The following is a 21,919-nucleotide window of genomic DNA, read 5'->3' on the forward strand; positions in this document are numbered from 1 at the left end:
TTGGACCACCTTCTTAAAAACACTTTTTAAGGTTTTAGAGGTGCTAAGCTTCCTCGATTGGTCTGTGGGAGCCTTAGCAAAGAAGATTCAGGTTTTCTTCTCTTATCTGAAGAGTGCATGTTGGATTGGCTGAGAGTTATCTTCTGTACGGACAAGGCTGTCAGAAACGGTTCCCATGAATTAGGCTCTCTTCTTGCCATGGGGATTCTGAAGAAGAGGGAGCTCTGGTGCTCGTTCACCCCTAAGAGTGTTACAGCATCGCAGAGGTCAGCGCTTCTCTTCTCACCTCTCGACCGTCACCATCTTTTCCTGCAATATGTGGTCAACGAGATTACTTCAGAGTTACAGAAGAAATCAACACAGGACCTTTTGGCACAATCCACGAGATACCCCAGGGATTGGTCTTCCTTCAGTACCAGATCAGCCGCGACTCTTCAGAGACAGCCCTTTCGAGGAAGTAGACAGCGATCAGTCTCTAGATCTTGGGCCACTTTTTGCTTTGCCTCCCAAGCAACTAAGAAGTCCTCTTCAAAACCTGCAGCTGGGAAGTGAGGAGACAGTCCTCCGTGCACCCGTGGGTGTAAGGATCAGTCCTCCATACACCCATGGGTGCTAGGATCCTTCTCTTTTGGGAGAAATGGAGTGCATGAGGGGCAGAACCCTGGATAGTAGAAGTCTTGAAGGAAGGATACTCAATCCCCTTCAAAGAGAGGCCACCATTAGTCAACACACCAGTCACATTAATGGCCTACTTGGCCGGTTCAGAGAAGTTTTCAGCCCTCTCAGAGGAGGTTTCATCGCTTCTCAAAAAAGGGTCAATAGAAATAGTCGAGGATGTCATTTCAATGAGCGTTTACAATCGGTTGTTTGAAGTCCCCAAGTCAATAGGGGGATAGAGACTTGTCCTTGACGTAAGTGTCCTGAATCCATTCGTCGAAAAGACAAGATTCAAAATGGAAATGGATCAACTGTTCTTTCATCCATTCGTCAGGGAGATTGGATGATCTCCCTCGACATGCAAGATGCATACTTTCACATCCCCATTCAGTCTTCATCAAGAAAGTATCGCGGTTTGTTTTCAAGAATGAAGTATTCTAGTTCTGATCCCTGTGCTTTGGTCTTTCGGCAGCCCCACAAGTCTTCACCCGGGTTCTCGCCCTGCTGGCCAAGTGGCTTCTTCTAGTAGAACTCAACATTCTTCTTTATCTGGACGATTGGCTAATTAGTTCACCCATAAAAGAACAATGCATGGCGGACCTTCGAAGGACCTTTCTTTTAACTCAAGAACTAGGCTTACTGATAAACCTACCAAAATCCCAGCTGATTCCCTCTCAGAGGATTCTGTATTTGGAGTTTCAGATGGACTCTCAGAGATTTCAGGCTTTTCCGTCCAACAGGAGAATTGAGTCCTGCCAGAAAACAGTCAGCCACTTCCTTTCAATCCAGACCTGTTCAGCCAAAGATTGGATGAGCCTGCTGGGCACTCTGTCGTCGATAGAACAGTTCATCAGGTTAGGGAGATTACACATGAGAGTCCTACAATTTTTCCTCAAAATCAGGTGGGACCAAAAAATTTGCCCGGACACATTCGTCATTCCAGTAATGGAAGAGATCAGAGAGGATCTGCAGTGATGGCAGTCCACAGACAGGTATGCAGAAGGGAAGTCTCTTCTGTTGAACCCAGACCTAGACTTCTCCGACACGTCGGACATGGGTTGGGAAGCCCATATAAGAGACAAAGAAATTCCAGGTTCTTTTACTCTAGAGGAGAGACTTCTTCACATCAACAAAAGGAACTGGGAGCAATTCATTTGGGACTGTTACACTTCGAGGAAGAAGTCTGTGACAAAGTTGTGACAATACACTCGGACAACACCACAGCCCTAGCATACATCAGTTGACAGGGGAACTCACCCCTTCTCCCTTTTCAAGACAGCGAGGTCACTCCTGATTTGGGCAGACCAGAACAGGATGAAACTTGTCACTCATTTTATACAAGGCAAAATGAATGTCTTGGCGGGTGAGTTGAGCTGAAAACAAAAAAACTCTCCCAACGGAAGGGACCCTGGACCATTGGGTCTGCAACGACCTGTGGAAGCTTTTGGGGACACCATTCATTCCTGGATCTCTCTGCAACTTCCATGAAACAACATCTTTCTCTTTATTGCTCACCATTTCTGGACCCTCATGTATGAGCAACAGACGCCCTTCTGCAGGATTGGTCCAGTGTAGATCTATAAACCTTCCCTCCTTTCAGTATGATAAGGGAGGTACTGAACAAGCTTCAAGCTCACTCGAATGTCAAAATGACCTTGATAGCACCCTTCTGGCCACAGAAAGAGTGGTTTGCAAACCTTCTGGCTCTTCTTGTGGGCTTCCCGAGACTCCTTCCTACGATACCAGGGCTTCTCAGACAGTCCCACCTCAGGAAGTTTCATCAAAACTTATCCACTCTGGCCCTGACAGGGTTTCATCTGTCCAGAAACTCTTGTGAGCGAAGGGTTTTTCAAGACCTGTGGCAAAAGCAATTACCAATTGTAGATGCCAGTCCTCAAGCAAGGTATACCAGACAAAGTGGTCCATTTTTAGACTTTGGTGCAGAAGAAATAATATCTCATCTTCTAAGACATTTTTAAATCAGATAGCAGACATCCTGCTTTATGTGAAATCTTCCAGTGGCCTATCCTCTTCGATGATAAAAGGTTATAGGCCTAGGCTGAGTTCCGTGTTCCACCATAGAGGCTTGGACATCGCCTCAAACCAAGGCATTTCAGACCTCATTAAATCTTTTCACTCTTCCAGACCTAAGAAAGAAGAGACAGTCGCATAGAGTCTGGATGTAGTTCTCAAGTGGATCGCAGGCTCATGGTTTGAGCTCCTTTCCTGGTCTTCTCTGAAAGATCCGACCAGGAAGACAATATTTCTCATGGCCTTAGCGACTGCAAAAAGGGTTAGCGAACTCCATGCAATAGACAAAAATGTTGGATTCTCCCAAGGTGACGCAATTTGCTCTCTAACCCTGTGATTTCTGGCGAAGAACGAAACTTTCTAAACCCTGGCCTCGTTCTTTCTCAGTAAAGAATTTAATAGATATTCTTGGTCCTGAAGAAGAGGAGAGAGCTCTTTGCCCTGTGAGGGCTCTGAGATATCTCCATAGAACCAAAAAAATAATAATAGAGGACCAGCAAGGAACCTGTGGTGTTCCTTCAAGAATCCAACTACAGTAAACCCCCGTATTCGTGGTCTCATGATTCGTGGACTCATGTATTCACGGATTTCTCTTTGGAACGTATCTATCCATTATATGCAGAAAATTTTTGCCCATTCATGGTATTTTTCACAGAAATATTCACTAAATAATGTATTTTCATCTCATTTTCATGACTAAATACTCGGGTAATGCTCGAGTTACGATAATTCACCTTACGATAATTCGATTTTGCAATGGGATAAGCAATTAATACTGATACAATATTATTTATAAATATTTTAAAATTTTATGCAGGCGCAGGCAGCAGTGTAATCAGGCAGTGAGAGAGACCAAATTACAGTAGACAACTTTTCCTCAATCTCTTTATCCCATCTTCTAGTTAAAAAAGTAAAAGAGAATGATAAAAGTATTGTTAGTAACATTATACTCTTGCATAAATGCGTACAGCCATAAACAACTGACCAAGAAACTTGTTTTGCTTATAACTGAATTGGATAACAACAGCCATTTACCTGGTATTTCAACCATCGTACGGTAATAAACGATTACTGTAGGTTATGGCACAAATGATGTTAAGTAGATTAGGACTGATATATTTTTACATTATACCTATATTCAGTATGGATAAAAGATCGTCAAGGAAATATACTGGTAAATTTAAGCTGCAAGTTATAGCTGAAGCTGAGAAAACAGTGTTCAAGCTGCTAATGACTATAGTGTAAATTATCGTGCATTGGCAACGTGGATGAAACTCAATCGTAATTCAAATGGGAGAGAAAGTATTTTAATCAAAATTACTGGGCATGAAAGAAAACAATACTGTTATTTTTACGCCGATAAACGATAAATGCATAAAGCTCGTATTATGATGAAATCAAGTGTTTTAAAAATAGCGAACGGAATCTTGAATTTTTGTTATACAAAACAAACGCCCCCAAATGGCCATTGTCAATCGTCACCTATTAACGAAAATAATAGATAAATTAACTTCACAATGAGACGTATTTTAGTTATATTTCGACTTGAAAACACTTTGTATAACGAAAAATAACCTTGCCCCTTAGAAATAAAGTATCTAGACTCTAGAGATTTATTTACACTAACTAGAAGCAAGAAAAGCGCTCTGAACTAAGTTTAATGCGGTGAAATAAACACCTCATAAACATTTCCAAACCAAAACATTGATCGCTATGACTGCAATTGATAATACAAAAGCAATGTAAGAATACAGTTGAGCCCCGGTCCTCGACGCTAATCCATTCCAGAAGAAGCGTCGAGATTTGATTTAGTTGAATTCTAAATCAATTTTTCCCATAAGAAATAATTGAAAATGGATTAATCAATTCCTGACCACCTTGCCCTTTTATACAAAACATTACACAAATTACAATTAAATAAGTTGAGATTTAAATAACTAACCATATCAGAAACACTTTTTACATTTTAAATGCATACTGTATAAAAAAAATTGGCCTATGACCAATGTGGCCATATTACCGATGGTAGACTGAGCGCCATAGGCTAGGCTAGGTAGCCTCTAGGCACTACCAGAATGTACTGTAACGGGTACACACAAAAACTGTTGTTAATAATAGTAACATTGAAAAACAAGCCTGATTATTACAGTAAATTAATAATACAGTATTTATAAGCCAAATTACTGTATGTCTGTTATCATGTGGCATGAGCAGATGTAAACAAACCAAAGCGCCACCCTGGTGGCGTATCACGGTACTAATTATATAAACGTTTACATTCAGTATTTATGGTAAATTTCATACAGAGTCTACTGGAATAGTGTACAAAATCACTGTAAAACATCTTTCAATAAATATTATGATACCCTAACATATTGGGATCCATGATTGGATGAAAATTAAGTGCAGAAAGCCAAAAAAATGATATACCTGTACAAGCGTGTATTTCTCCAAACAACAGCAGCAGCGTGTGGGGGCTTTAAACGCTTTTAAATACACATGGGAAGAACGGCACCAACAACGCCAACTAGTGGCGGCTGACCGAAACTTTTTTTTTACAAACATCATATGATTCATCAGGTTGGATTCCGGTTTGTTGTTCGAGCTCCAATGCAAAATTTACTTGACATTTCGCGTTGAAATCCGATTATGTCGAGTTCTGGTACGGTCAAGGACTGGGGTTCTACTGTATATACAATATTATTGGATACAGTGAATTAAAGCATAACATTTTAAAAGATCCATGGAAAAGATGCATATTCGTTATGTCGACATTTGTATAATATATGTGAATATAGAGTATAATGTAGGCTAAGCTACCATGTATATATACAATATACCATATTGTAGGCTAAGCTAATTCTTGTTTGTTATTCAAGTTCTCTTTGTTTTGAATTATCATAAGTCACTTTGCATGAACCTCCAGAATTAGCTGATGTTAAGAATTACTATACTGTGTATGTAAAGAGTATATTTTATAGTGTAGGCTAGGCTACCATATATGTATACAGTACTTCGTACCGAACACCCTTGTGTAGGCTAGGCTATGTTCGAGATATGTTTTGGTATTTCTTATGTTTCTTCCAACAAACGATGGTTTTTTTTTTTGAACCTAACCCCATCGTAAGTAGAATAATACCTGTATAAGCATTTTTAGTTTGTTTTGTGTGTGTGTTTGAACTATTAAAATAGGTAGTTGTAAGTATTTTTAGAAGGGTTCTAAGCATTGCTGGTTTTAGCTATTCACGGGGGCAGGGGGTGGTATGCATCCCCGCGAATACGGGGGAGTTTACTCTAGACCTCTTTCAGATAACACTATCTCGTTCTTTTTTAAGGAACCTCATCCTGGAAGCTCACTCCCAGGTTGGAGAAGATTCTTTACCTTCCTTGAAGGTAAAAGCTCACTAGGTTAGGGCAGTTGCCGCCTCGTTAGCGTATAAGCACAACTTGCTCCTGTCCTCTATACTTCAAGCAACCTACTGGTGATGTAAGTCGGTATTTGCTATGCACTATTTGCATGATGTTGAAGTGACTTATGATAATTCCAGTACACTGCGACCTTTATCAATTGGGGGAGGAAGCATAAGGAGTTCCCTATCCATCCTCTGTTACCTTCGTCTTGAACTTTGGTGTTGAGTTCCAGGGAAGTCTGGGTGGTACTGTGTATAGGTATTATCCTACTTACAGTGGGGTTAGGTTCCAAAAACCCCATCATTTGTGGAAAAAAATGTATATCGAATATAGCCTAGCCTACACAAGGGTATTCAGTACCATCTACAGTAAACCCCCGTATTCACAGGCTCATGATTTGCGGACTCACCTATTTGCGGATTTATCCATGGAACATATATTATTCACTGAAAATTCGCCCACTCATGGTATTTTTCACTGAGAAATATTCACTAATTACTATATTTTCATCTCATTTTAATGACTAAATGCAATTTTTGTTAGAAAATTATTAAAATACTCAGGTAGTGCTCGAGTTACGATAATTCACCTTACGATAATTCGATTTTGCCATAGGGTAAAAGCAATTAATACCAATACAACAATATATATAAAATATTTTTAAATTTCCTGTGGGCGCGGGCAGCAGCGTACAATCAGGCAGCAAGAGAGAGACCAAATTACAATAGACCAACTTCTTTTCCTCCATCTCTTGATCCCATCTTCTAGTTAAAAAAGTAAAAGAGAATGATAAAAGTATTGTTAGTAACGTTATACTCATGTGTAAAGGCGTACAGCCATAAACAACCGACCTAGAAACTTGTTTTGCTTATCACTGAATCGGATAACAACAGTGGTTTTGCCTGTATTTCAACCATTGTACGGTAATACACAATTACCATAGTTATAGTACAAATGAAGTTAAGTGGAATAGGACTGATATATTTTTACATTATACCCTTATTCGGTATGGATAAAAGATCATTAAGGAAATATACTGCTAAATTTAAGCTGCAAGTTGTAGCTGAAGCTGAGAAAACAATGTCTGAGAAAACGATGTTCAAGCTGCTAATGACTATAAGTTATTGTGGATCGGCAACATGGATGAAATTCGACCGTAATTAAAATTTTAGAGAAAGTATTTTAATCAAAACTACTGGGCATGAAAGAACACATTACTGCTATTTTTACGCTGATAAATGATAAATATGTAAAGCTCGTATTATGGTGAAATCAAGTGAAAATAGTGAACAGAATCTTGATTTTTTTTATACAAAACAAACGGCCGACGTCATATATTAACGAAAAAAATAGCTAAGTTAATTTCACAACGAGATGTATTTAAGTTATATTTCAACTTGAAAACACTTTGTATAATGAAAAATAACCTTGCCCTATATAAATAAAGTATCTAGAGATTCATTTACGCTAACTAGAAGCATGAAAAGCGCTCTGAACTGAGTTAAATAAAGTGAAATAAACTTAATGCATAATCGATTTCCAAACCAAAACATTGATTGCTATGGTTGCAATATAAGAATATATACTGTACAATATTATTGGATACATTGAATTAAGGCATAATATTTTAAAAGATCCATGGAAAAGATGCATATTCGTTATGTTGAGTAAGCTAGGCTACCGTATATGTATACGATATACCATAGTGTAGGCTAAGCTAATTCTTGTTTGTTATTCAATTTCTCTATGTATTGAATTATCGTAAGTCACTCTGCATGAACCTCCAGAATTAGCTTATATTAATAATTAGTGTACCGTGTATGTATAGAGTATACTTTATTGTGTAGGGTAGGCTACGGTATATGTATACATGGTACCGAATACCCTAGTGTAGGCTAGGCTATATTCGAGATATGTTTTTCCCAACAAATGATGGGTTCTTTTGGAACCTAACCCCATCATAAGTAGGATAATACCTGTATAAGCAATTTTTTAGTGTTTTTTGTGTGTTTGAGCTATCAAAATACGCAGTTCTAAGTGTTTTTAGAAGGGTTCTAAGTATTCACGGGTTTTAGGTATTTGGGTGGGGGGTGATATGCATTCCCCACGAATGTGGGGCGGTTTACTGTATATATATGTGGTAGCCTAGCCTACGCTGTAAAGTATACAATTATACATATAAGTTTTAGTAATTATTAATATCAGCTAATTCTGGAGGTTCATGCAGATTGACTTATAATAATTCAATACAAAGAGAAATTTAATAGCAAACAAGAATTAGCTCAGCCTACACTATGGTATATTGTATATATATACAGCAGCCTAGCCAACATTGCACACTCCATATTCACATATTAATATCTTTTAAAAAGTTATGCTTTACTTCACAGTATCCAATAATATTGTATGTATTCCCATATTGCTTTTGTATTATAAAATACAGTCATAGCTATTAATGTTGTGGTTTAGAAATCGATTGCATGGTAAGTTTATTTCACCATATTTAACTCGGTTCAGAGCGCTTCTCTTGATTCTAGTTAGCGCAAATGAATCTCTAGGTACTTTATTTATATGGGACAAGGTTATTTTTCGTTATACAAAGTGTTTTTAAGTCGAAATATAACTTAAATACGTCTTATTGGGAAATTAATTTAGCTATTTTTATTGTTAATTGATGAGATTGGCCTTTGGGGCCATGTTTGTTTTGTGTAAAAATCCAAGATTCCGTTCACTATTTTTACTTTCACTATTTTTACTTGATTTCATCATAATGCAAGCTTTATGTATTTATCTTTTGTCGGCATGAAAACAGCTGTAATATATGTTCTTTCATGCCCAGTAGTTTTGATTAAAATACTTTTCTCTCCAATTTTATTTACAGTCGAGTTTCATCCATGTTGCCAATGCATGATAATCTACAGTAAACCCCGTTTCCGTGTTCTCTCTATTCACTGACTTGTATTTGCGGATTTCTCTGTGGAACATATCTACCCATTATTCTCAGAAAATTTGCCCATTCGCAGTATTTTTCACTGAGAAATATTCACTGAATTACTGTATTTTCAGATCATTTTCATGACTAAATGCACTTTTTGTGATAAAACTATTAAAATACTCAGGTATAAGCATTTTTAGATTTTTTTTTTGTGTTTAAACTATCAAAATATTGAGTTCGAAGTGTTTTTAGAGGGGTTTTAAGTACTGGCTGTTCGTGGGGGGTTGCAGTATGCATCCCTCGCGAATACGGGAGGTTTACTGTATAGTCATTAGCAGCTTGAACATTGTTTTCTCAGCGTCACATACAATTTGCTGCTTAAATGTAGCAGTATAATTCCTTGCCGATCTTTTCTCCATAGTGAATAAGGGTATGATGTAAAATTATATTGGTCCTAGTCTACTTAACGTCATTTGTGACATAACTACTGTACTTGTTTACTACCACATGATGGTTGAAGGACAAGCAAAACAGCTTTTGTTATCTGATTCGGTTGTTATTAGCAAAACAGCAGTTTCTTGTTTGGTTGTTTATGGCTGTATACATTTACGCAATAGGGGATGAATAAATTTGTTTGTATTTAGCATTTCCCAACGTTCTGTAGAGAGGGGATGAATAAATTTGTTTGTTGTTGGAAGAGGGATGAGGTCATTGGTTTGTTTACAGCGCTGTCTGTCTTTGGAATATGTGAAGGATTTTTCGGTTTTGAGTGAGTCTTGAGTCAGAGTGCCGGTCAGTCGGTTGGTCTTGGACAGTTTTTGGTGTGCTTTTGAGAGTTGTTGGTTTTCTTGTTAGTGTGCTGTTCTTGTTTGTTGGAAGAGGATTCGAGGGTGGAGAATTGGTTTTAAGTTTTGTTTTGTGGTTTTGTGTGCTGTGATTGGCTGTCTATCCATCTCCAGCAATCAGGGTGTGTGTGAGAGAGAGAGAGAGAGAGAGAGAGAGAGAGAGAGAGAGAGAGAGAGAGAGAGTTAGTCCCCGTGAGTGCTTCGGTTGTTGGAAGAGGGATTGTTGGTTTGTTTTTGTCTGTCTTTTGGAATATGTGAAGGATTTTTCGGTTTTGAGTGAGTCTTGAGTCAGAGCTAGTGCCGGTCAGTCGGTTGGTCTTGGACAGTTTTTGGTGTGCTTTTGAGAGTTGTTGGTTTTCTTGTTAGTGTGCTGTTCTTGTTGTGTATATGGTTCATGTGTCTTTTTTTTTTTTTTTTCGTTGTTGGTGGAGGGTCGGTTTTAGGTTTTGTTTTGTGGTTTTGTGTGCTGTGATTGGCGACCGTGGACCTTTATCCATCTCCAGCAACCGAAGATCAGGGTGAGTGTTGTGTGTCGTTTTGTTTGTGGGTTTGAATTCCGCCACATTAAATTTGGCGCCCAACGTGGGCTGTTGTATAATAGCTGTTAGGATTGTTTGTGGTGGGTAGAGTGAGAGTAAGAGGTCAGGATGAGTGAGATAGAGAAACTGAGAGAGGAACTCTGAGTGGCTAGGGAACTCCAGGGTAGGCTGGAGGAGGAGAATGGGAGGCTGAGGAGTGAGAATGAGGAGTTGAGGAGTCAGTTGAAGGAGAAGGGGGGAATGCTAAGGAGTGCAAAAGAAGAAATGAAAGGCGAGATGAAAGAGTCAGAAGAGAGAATGGAAGAGAGGGTGGATAAAAAGTTGGAGGGAATGATGAAAGGTGTGGAAGAAATGGTGAAAGGTATGTTCAAGGGTGTTTTTGGAGAAGGGGCTGTTGGAGGCAGGTTCTCTGGAACGTGTGAAGGGGCAAGAGAGAAAGAAAAGGAGGAAGAAGTGAATGGAAGCGTGAGTGATGAAAGTGGTATGGGAATATGAAGTAAGAAACGAGGGAATGAGAGGCAGGGTAAGGAAAAGGGGAATAAAAAGCAAGGGAAGGAACAGAGGGAAAGTAAGGATAAGTCAGGGGAAGAAAAAGGGAAGAAGGGAAAGGGAAAGGAAACTGGTAAGAAGGGTAAGGAAGTGGGAAAGGCAGGAAAGAAGGGAGAGGGTGAAGGCAGTAGTGATAGTGAGGTGGATGGAGGTGAGTGGATAAAAGTGGATAAAAAGAGGGGGAAGAAGAGTGTAATGAGTAAGATGAATGTAAGTGCGGAAGTGGACTCTTTGTATTCGGAAGAGGGTATGAAAGGACAGAGTGAAAGTAGCGAAAGTGAGAAAGAAGTGAGAAAGGCTATGTATGTGAGGGAGGTACCCCGGTGTGAAAAGTATAATGAGTATGGAAGTAGGGATGTGCATGATTTCTTTAGGGAGTATGAAAGGTTTTGTCAGGATAAGTATGGGGAGAGTAAGAGAGTGTGGGCATGAGAATTAGGAGAAAATTTGACTGGGTTTTTGCTTGATATGTATAGGGTTATTATGAGTGTGGGAGATGTTGAGTATGACAAGGTGAAAGCTAGACTAGTTGAGCAAGCGAGGCATATGAAAGCAAGTGTCAAGTATAAGAGGAAGAATGGATTTGATGAGGCAAGAATGAAAGCTGGGGAAACCTTGTCACTGTATGCTTGTAGGCTGGAGACATTGGCGAGGAAGAAGTTTGGGGATGATGGGATAGATGAATGTAAGGAGTTAGTACGAAAGTTGTTAGAGACAGTGCCAGATGGAGTGAGAGAATTTGTGAACTTGAAGCGGAAGGAGAAGAAAAGATGGACGAGTGAAAGGTTGACTTGGGGAGAAATTTTGGAAATTGTAGAAGATTATGAGCTTGACAGGGTTATAAAAGAGAGCAGAAGTGTGAGTGTAAGGGCTGGGGTAGATGAGAGAGTGCCAGAGTTTGGAAGCTTTAGGGATGCAGTGTTGAGGGGCCCAATGAGAATGGCAGATAGTGTAATAGATAGGAGTGTAAGAGCAAGTAATGTGGAGGTGCCAGTGAGGATGAATGGTGGGTTTGTAAGGGAACAACAGGTTGGACGGGTTAGGGATAGTAGTGTACAAAGGGAAGGTCAGTGAGTGGAAGTCGAAAGTGTTTTAGATGTGGAAAGGAAGGACATACAAAGAATGAGTGTAGGTGGGCTCTAGGAGCTTGTTTGGTGTGGGCAATCGGGACATTTGGTAAGTGAGTGTCTGACGAAAGATAGGGGGGTTAAATGCTACAGGTGCGGACAGGTGGGTCATATTGCTAATGGTTGTAGGGGTACCCGAGTGAATGTAATATGTGGCAACTGTGGTAAGAATGGGCATTATGCGAGAATGTGTTCAGAACCGAGAGCGAAGTGTGTCGAATGTGGAATGGAAGGGCATGTATCAAGTTTATGTGGACGAAAGAGGGTGACTGTGACAGCGAATTCGGGAAACTTAGTGTGAAGGGGGTTCAAATGGGTGGATCCTCCAGGATGCAAGCGGTGCGTGTGATGCATGTACGTGAGGGGTTGTTGCATGAGGGAGGCTTTGCTGGAAAGACTGACGAGTGCATGAAGCAATTTGTTTTGATAGAGTATGGCAGAAAACGTAAGAAAGGGAAGAACGTAAGTGAACGGAATGATCGTAAGTTGTGTGATAGGGGTGTGAGTGCCAAAGTGGAAATGAGTGATAAAGCGTGTAATACGGATGAATGGGATGGTATGAATAGAACGTATAGCATATGCGGGTTTGATATAACTGAGTTGACTGAACGTGTAGGGGTGAGTGAACGGTTGGAGATGAGCGAAAGTGTAAGAGTAAGAGAGCGTAGCAGTAATATACGAGTGATTGAAAGCATGAATGAATCGTTGCAAGAATTGGAAAGGTCAATGAGCGAATGGGATGGGTTAGTTGAAGAACTGGGGGAGGTATTTGGGAACGAGTTAGGGGGTATAGATGAGATTGTGGATGAAATTGAGAGTGGTAATAGTGAAGAAGATAGCGTGAATCTGAAAGAGAATGGAGGAGAAGATGTGAATTTGAATGTTGCTAGAAGCGAGAGTGATTCTGAGAGAATGATTGCGTGCCCGCGAACGCGATCTAAAGGACCTGCCAGTGAGCATCCGTGGGTGTTGCGTAAGGCGATTTGAATGCAGTGTGAAAGGTGTTGGTTGGGAAATGCTAAAAGGGGGAGAATTATAGGGGGATGAATAAATTTGTTTGTATTTAGCATTTCCCAACGTTTTGTGAGAGAGAGAGAGAGAGAGAGAGAGAGAGAGAGAGAGAGAGAGAGAGAGAGAGAGAGAGAGAGAGAGAGAGAGAGAGAGAGAGCGAGTGTATTGTCGTTAGTGAGTGCTTCGGTTGTTGGAAGAGGGATGAGGTCGTTGGTTTGTTTACGGCGCTGTCTGTCTGTGGAATGTGTGAAGGATTTTTCGGTTTTTGAGTGAGTCTTGAGTCAGAGCTAGTGCCGGTCAGTCGGTTGGTCTTGGACAGTTTTTGGTGTGCTTTTGAGAGTTGTTGGTTTTCTTGTTAGTGTGCTGTTCTTGTTGTGTATATGGTTCATGTGTCTTCTTTTTTTTTTCGTTCGTTGTTGGTTGAGGGTCGGTTTTAAGTTTTGTTTTGTGGTTTTGTGTGCTGTGATTGGCGACCGTGGACCTTTATCCATCTCCAGCAACCGAAGATCAGGGTGAGTGTTGTGTGTTGTTTTGTTTGTGGGTTTGAATTCCGCCACAACGTTATTAACAGTACTTTTATCATTCTCGTTTACTTTTTTAACTAGAAGATGGGATAAAGAGATGGAGGAAAAGAAGTTGGTCTATTGTAGTTTGGTCTCTCTTGCTGCCTGATTGTATACTGCTGCCTGTGCCCACAGGAAATTTAAAAATATTTTCTAAATATTGTCGTATCAGTATTAATCGCTAGCCCCATCGCAAAATCGAATTATCGTAAGGTGAATTATTGTAACTCAAGCACTGTCTGTACTTGAGTACCCACCAGTTTTTAGAGATTGGGTGATGGTCTCTTGTTTTTAATGGTGTAGGTGACTAGGTGTTTTAGTTGGTCTTTTAATTGTGGTACTTCGCCCTGGACAAGGGCAAACACTCGGACTTTGTCGGCCATCGGAAATATCCTTCGCCACAAAGCTCCTCATACTTTCTCAGCCATTGTAGTACTCCTTCGCTGGAAAGTCCTGCATCAGTAGTGGTGCTCCTTGGCTACTTGCCCACGTACCACTACAGGTTGAGATGATTGCTAACCAGAGGCAGTATCTACCTGCAGTAGCTCTCTCACCATGTAAGGAACAACAAGCATTGTTTCAAGGCTAGCATAATTTTTTTTTCAGTGCATCACTCTGTGTACTGGAATAGATATGTCCATGAATTCCTACATCCTGTCAATGTGGAATTCATGTGATGTATATTACTGAGTAAGTTGCATATATAAAAATGACATTATGATAAAATAAATTTTTATATATACTTACCCAGTAATTACAAGTACTCTTTAGCCCTCTGGCCTTCCTTCACATGGACATTTCAGCAGAAAACAAATTGAAGCCAGTTGCTAAGTTCTCTTCCCCAGAAAGTGGGCGCAGTCTAGTCACCTACTCTACTCTAGCAAGAAGAAGTGTACCACAAAATTTGAAATTCAGGCTGCCGTGTGAGTAGAAACTACAGCGATGTAATTACTGGGTAAGTATATATAAAACTGTATTTTATCTTAAAAATGGCACTGTTCATATGTGGAACAAACCTGGGTCTTAACATTAGAGTAAATCCTTTGGTGCCAGTTGGAAACCAGTAAAAAACAATAGGAATTGTTTATGCAAGGAATTGGTGGCATCAGTCAGGGGGAAGAGGCCAGCGACCTAATCTCAGTCCTTTGATGTCCTCCTCTTACGGCGGTAAGAAGAGGACGCCTCTTTTGCTCTCCTCCCTAAAGCTGGTTTTTCCTTATTGCCTGTGTGTGTGTGTGTGTTTTTTTTTTTTTTTTTTTTTGTATGTTTTTTTTTTTTTTTTTTTTTTTTTTTTTTTTTTTTTGAGCAGTGGAAGATCTTTGGCAAGAAGCAGCAGCACAAGAGGAAGTCGGAGGCGCCATCTTGGGAAGGGTTCTCTCCTCCTTTGGTAGATGTTCCTCAGGCTCCTCATTGTTCTGCATCTCCCTTGTATAGGCTCCCTCCAGTTGCTTCTCCTTCCTTGGAAGGTTTTTCCCCTTCCTATTCTTCCATTGACCCGTCTTTGGAAGTTTTGGTAGAGAGGTCAGGAGATTTCATTGCTCATGCTGCCTCTCCTTTCTCTGGGGGGGAGAAGGTTCCCCCTCCCGGGAGGATGGAGGCAGCACCATCTTGTTCCCCTGTTCCAGGTTCAGATGCGCAGATGATGTTGGTCATTGGGCCTTGTTAGGCCTCTCAGGGGTACCATCCTTAGATGGCCTGTTATCCCATTTCATGTCTTCTAGTATCCCAGTGTCAGCAGCCATGACAGTTTCTAGTCCTCCTGGCCTACACTCTGCTAGTTCTCTCGCTACTCCCTGTGGTACGATGCATTTAGTACTTCCAGTGCATCATCTGTTGTAGCCTGAAGGCTACAACAGTATCAGCAGCTCCTGGACAGAATCCGTTTGCTCCTGTTATGTCATGGCTGTCTTAGGGTTCTGCTATGACGTCATCTATTGCTGCTCCAGCTGCGAACTTTCGTTCAGGCTATGTTTGACACAGTCATTTTGGTCTGTTGACAAAGGTGCGGACGTGTTCTTAAGAGAAAGCAACGTAGATCTTCCTCTTCAACTTCTCCTGTTCATTCCTGTCAGATGTTGGAGGATTAAAGACTTTGTCACTGAGCCTCACCCCCAGAGGTAAAGGACTATCACCACTTCTTCATCTTCAGACCACATCCGTGACTCTCCCATACATGTACAAGTTCTTGTCGGTGATGTGTCTCGTCTGTCTGCCTCTTGCCTTCAAGAATCTCGTTCCAAGAAGAAAGCTACAGTAGTTCCTTCTTCTCCAGTTTGTCTCGTGCAAGTTCGAAGAAAAGATGATAAGGCTCCGATCAAGAAATCTCAGGTAGTAGATCCTTCTGTTCTTCCTGCTCATGTCCAGATTTTGTCATGTCTGTGTCCTTGCTCTCATCTATGGACGTTGCCTCCTCATCGTTCTCCTCATCCAGTTGCAAGGGACATTCTTTCACATTCACGTTCCCACATCTGCCTTTCCAGAAGTCCAGTTAGCTCTAGGGCCTCCGGACGTTTGTCTTACCATCACTCTTAGTCACAGTCACCAGAAGAGATCGTGATTCCTCCCCTGATTCTCACGGACGTGGACGTGTAGTTAGGCGTGGCTGTGAGGTTATGCACGGCCATGGGGATAGGCATGGCTATATTTTAATGAAAAAATACAGCAATTGGTAATTAAATAGTGTTGCTCTACAAAAAAAAGCAAATCAGTGATAATTTTAGAGATATGGCCCAAAGAAAAATCCACAAATTAGTGAAATTTCCCCTGCAGACAAGTGAATGATGTGTTCTACAAAAATCTGCGACAAGGTGAACCGCAAAAATGTGAAATGTGTACAACCATGGGGCCACTATAGTACTCTATGAGATAGTCCTTTTTTCCTGTAAGGATCCTCTGACATGTCTCACTATGAAGGCCTTACACCTTGCTGTGATTCCAACATCTGGCAACATTGCTTACCAGTAAGGATCATACAACAGGCAGGAATGTTTAGGTTTTTCCTCATTAAAAATATTTTAGTTTGCTAGGCTAAACAGTTGTTTCTTTGACTGCACTAACCCACCATCCTCAGTTCCTCACTTAACCTGTTAAGCGTCCCCCCCGGATGAGCTCGCCGCTAACGTACCGTCACGCTTTTTCTTGCAATTAGCGGTCATATCACTGATGATAGTTTTTCAAAGTTAATATTGATTTTTATGCTTATAATTCGTACTATAGTTAAGAGTAGGAATTCTATTAAATGATAGGATAAAAAACTATTACTACTACTATTATTTTATTTCATAAGACTACAAAATACTGAATGAAAAGTGTTGTACATACATGCACTATTATTCTTTCGTATGCCAATCTCTAAAGCAGGGGGCTACACACAATCCATCTATGTGGAGACAAATGTTCTACATTCTCATCTAGAAACTGATTTGCAAATCTGTTTGTTTCTTTCACGAGGTAATCAATGATTTCATCATCAAATTATTTCTCAAAAATTCTAATGGATTCTCTTTATCCTCAACTGAAAATTTCATGCCGGGATCAGCAACAAAAGTAAAGGGATCTCTCTCTCTCTCTCTCTCTCTCTCTCTCTCTCTCTCTCTCTCTCTCTCTCTCTCTCTCTCTCTCTCTCTCTCTCTCTCTCTCTCTCTCTCTCTCTCTCTCTCTCTCTCTCTCTCTCTCTCTCTCTCTCTCTCTCTCTCTCTCTCTCTCTCTCTCTCTCTCTCTCTCTCTCTCTCTCTCTCTCTCTCTCTCTCTCTCTCGGCAATGAGAAGTCATCTTCACTTCCGCTATTGGAAGAAAAGTTTGTTTCTTCAATATCCTCATCATGGAGGATTCAGAACTAGAGCTCTCATCATCAAATATGTCTTCAGTATCAGACACCTCGTCTAGGATTTGATTTATCTCACCTGAAGACATACGCCTCCTCTTTGTGACATTCATTGAGAACGACGTCAAAACCGTGTTGTCTCTGAAAACGCCCGAAGCGTACTGAAAAAAAAATAGTCATCTAGGCATCAAGCGACCAACTGAAAAGAGTTGCCAGGGAGGAAATAAGTCATCAATTACAGCTTACGTGTTCTGAGAGTGTTACCAAATGATGTTCCAACATTTTCCATACGAGTAAACGTATTATTACGGGGCTGACAGCTTGAAAAGCAGAGTTAAAGTCTTGAACGTAATATCCCGTTGAAGGCGCTACTGAGTAGATCGCAGTAAACGTATTATTACGTGGGTGACGCGTAACAGGTTAATGTGGCAATCAGCTAACTTTAATAGTAGGTAAGATTCATTCCAAATAATGAAAATTTTTATGATAAAATTAATTATTTGGATACTTATTTAGTGTTGAGTGGAAACTCACCCAGCCTCCCCATATCTTAGTGGGTGGTCATGAAGAATTCTGACAAGAACATAAACATTCCAACACCACCTGGTGGGAAACAGGTGATTACAGTGATAGTCCTAGTTGGGTAGCCATGTGTTATTTTGTTTATTTTGAGTGCCGATCTCACCCAATGGTGTGAATATATGAGCAAACTTTAACAGTAGGTAAGTAGCCAAATAATTAATCGTATCATAAAAATTTTAATTTATTAGCCTTGTGTTCTTTTGCATGTGCTGTAATTAAGTGAAAACATTAAAATGTTCAGATATAGGACACCCTTTGCTACAGCTATTAAGTGGATAATTGGTCATTGGGTTGTTTCATTGTGAATATTGTCTTTCATTTTTTTTATAGTAAACTTCCATGGAAGTATAACCACTCTATGGTCCTGTAGCAGTGGTCTTTTTTTTCATAAAAAGGAAAGTAAAGAGGTAATCTTGTAGGGGAGGGCGGCTGTCATCCAGACAGGAAGATATAGCTTCTAGTAGTTGTACTAAAGAATGTAGGATGCTATTTATTAGTCTTTTTTTTTTTTCAGAAATTATGTTTGAGTCTTTCAATGTACCTGGGCTGTACATTGCAGTGCAGGCAGTACTCTCTTTAGCAGCATCTTGGGCATCTCGTCAGGCTACTGAGAGATCACTGACTGGTACTGTCATTGATTCAGGAGATGGTGTGACCCATGTCATTCCAGTGGTAAGTCATGGCAGTTTTGTCATTGTAGGCCCCAGGATTTGCAGTAGATATTGTATGGCATGTGTCATATGGTTTGTTTATTTCATTAGATATAAGTTGCATTAGACAATCCCTGTAAAATCTTGCAAAATATTTATGATCAAAATCATTAAATGCTGTATAAAAAGAAATGCACATATCATTATTCATGGGAATAATCTTACATATATAGTATTTTGCCTGTACAGTATATCATGACCTTTGGTTTCTGTAATATTTTGAAAGGTGACTTATACTTTTTAAAATCCTGGTTTTTTAGTGCCATAATGAGGATCTGGGTGATACCATATTAGTTTCCAGCAGAGATCTGCCATTGTTATTTTGTGCTACCATTCAGGTAGCAAACAAGGTCCCCAAAAAAGTTCTTTGAGCACCTTATAGTTTCTTTTGTAGTAACAATTCTCTTTAACTCTGTTAATCTCATACTTGAATAAATTCTCTCTGTTTTGTATAGTATGGGACAGTTATTTAAAGTTTTTTGCATTTAAAAAATGTAAGAAAATAATCTTTTCATATAAATAACTTGCCAAGTAATTACATAGCTAATGTTTGTGACTTAAGTGGCAACTTTATTAAAATTCCCGGTAGCACTTCTACTGTTTTTGTCTAGGTGACAGCTCTCGCCACTATTAGGGAACACAGGAAACAACCTGGCTGGTAAGCTCAGTATGTTTCTGCTGGTTCTGGTATACACATCAGCGCCATTTACAGCAGCTTTTTCGATTATTTACAGTTGTCATTTCGGATTTGGTAAAATTGCTTTGTTTTTGTTGCACAGCAAGCTGTAGATAGTTTATTATCATAATTTTTATTAGTTTCTTAGTATTTTCTGAATTATGTCAGATTCCAGCAGTTCGAGTACAGTAATACCCCGAACTTGTGCAATTTGAGCTGCACGAATTCACAGACGCGAACTTTTCATTGGAACCTAACTAATTGTCATACACGAGTTTTTCACAGACATGAACATTTGTGAATACTGAGAAACCCTGCAAAAGTGTTTGTTAATTTTTTGTGTAATGTATAAGTTTTCAAGCTTTCATGTGTAAATTAATCAACGTTAAATAATAATAGTAATAATTTCTCTCTCTCTCTCTCTCTCTCTCTCTCTCTCTCTCTCTCTCTCTCTCTCTCTCTCTCTCTCTCTCTCTCTCTCTCTCTCTCTCTTACTGAGATGAGAGAATTTTTATGGTACATGTATATGTTTATTTATTTTGTTTGATAAATTTTTTACCTAATAGTAAGTACTAATTTTCAAATATTAATAAAATTACTAAGATTAAATATGTAATAATAACAATAATAATAATAATTAATAATAATAATAATAATAATATAATTGTAACTACAAAATTCGTATGTGATACGTATTTTAAACAAATAACTATCTTTCCCTCATCTTTTGTAAGAAGCTCGATGGCAAAGTTGTCAGACATGTCGATTTAACATGACAAGAAGGGGGAGTGTTGCTGATTAGCGGGTCAAAGGTTTCTCTCTCTCTCTCTCTCTCTCTCTCTCTCTCTCTCTCTCTCTCTCTCTCTCTCTCTCTCTCTCTCTCTCTCTCGTAGTTAGCGCAACCTACGTATTACTGTTTCTCAGTATGTCTTTAACAATACAGTAGATAATTTTAAATTTATCTAATTTTACCTGTAACGTTCTAAAACATAGAGACATAGAGCATTTCAGAATGGAGAGAAAGAGACAGAATAAAAAAGTTTTTAAAAACGAGGTTGAGAGGACTTGTAAAAATAGATCGGTGGAAAGGGGAGAGAGAGAAATAGTATACAAATCTTCATACTCTCCTATATTTTTACGTCAACCATTTATTTCTTTTTTTAAGGGTAATGTATTAAGCTAACTTTTAAATGAAATTACAGTAACTTTAATTTCATTTATAAGTTAGTTTAATGCTGAATTTCCAGCTTTTGATATCTAACGTACGAATAACTTTCTCTCTCTCTCTCTATCTGTCCCTTTCGTGTTATTCTCTGTCTCCGTAATTCCATAATAATTCATAAATAATTTAACTTGATATTTCAAGTAAGGACACACACACACACACACACACACACACACACACACACACACACACACACACACACACACGTCTACGAAGTGTGAATGCGGTAGTGTGGCAAATACGTTCTAAAACATAGACATAATAACTAAGAGTTTTATTAGTCCAAATAAAAAACACTGTTTGTTCATGAAATAGCATTTCAGAACAAAGACAAAGAGACCTAGAATAAAGAAGTTAATAAAAAGAGGTTGAGGAGACTTCTAAATCTAGATCTAGATCGGTCGAGAGGGGAGAGAAACAGAAATTGTCTTCCAGCTCTCTATTTTTATGTCAGCCATTTATTTCTTTTTTGAAGGGTAATGTATTAAGCTAACTTTTAAATGAAATTACAGTAACTTTAATTTCATTTAAAAGTTAGCTTAGTATTTGGGAGCATGATTAGGGTCAGATTTAGTGGTTAAACTTTAGAAGTAAGTATTTATTAGCATTTTTAGAGCCATGCCAAACTTAGGTGAAAATTTGCCTTGCATGAGGGGTTCTGGAACCTAACCTTGCGTAAGTTAGGGTTATGACTGTATTCGCTATTGCGACGAAGGCTGGAAGACTAGGCTCACTAAAGCTTGCTATGATCCTTATTCGATCTGTAGTATTGAGAAGACCTGTAATGAATGTTCTACATGGGATAATAAGCAGTGGAAGATTCTTAACCCTTAAGGAACAGGCTAATTATATATCATGCAGCCCCAGACCAGGCAAACTTTAAGGCTGGCCAATTTAAGAAAAAACATATCAGTGGAAACTGGAAGATATGCAAGAGCACATGTTGTAAGAAAAAAAAATTTAAAATTTTTCCTACTTACCACAGGAAGTTGAAAGTGACTATTTACAACCATGTGAGGCCTCCTTTACAAAACACTCGTAAATTTTACCAAGTTATACATGTTTTTTCTAATAATTTATTTTATTTTATTTTGTAAAATTATAATTACAGCTCACACAATATCATAACAGATAAGAACTAAAATCAGTAACAAATTCTGACTATATTTGTTGTAAAATATTTACGTAAATTTACTGAGATCGGGATATACAGTAACTTTTTGGAGGTATTCATG

The 21,919-nt window shown here is 39.2% G+C and overlaps 1 protein-coding gene across 1 annotated transcript in view; it reads left to right on the forward strand.

Annotated features, from left to right (window-relative positions):
* The window catches only part of Arp3 (Actin-related protein 3), a 92,530-nt gene that overhangs the window by 20,424 nt on the left and 50,187 nt on the right, over positions 1-21,919 (forward strand). Inside the window, exon 4 of the mRNA XM_067123908.1 lies at positions 18,588-18,745. Coding sequence (XP_066980009.1) covers positions 18,588-18,745 — 158 coding nt within the window. The remainder of the gene's footprint in view (positions 1-18,587; positions 18,746-21,919) is intronic.

This window comes from Macrobrachium rosenbergii, chromosome 21, assembly GCF_040412425.1.
Source record: "Macrobrachium rosenbergii isolate ZJJX-2024 chromosome 21, ASM4041242v1, whole genome shotgun sequence".
Taxonomy (NCBI): Eukaryota; Metazoa; Arthropoda; class Malacostraca; order Decapoda; family Palaemonidae; genus Macrobrachium; species Macrobrachium rosenbergii.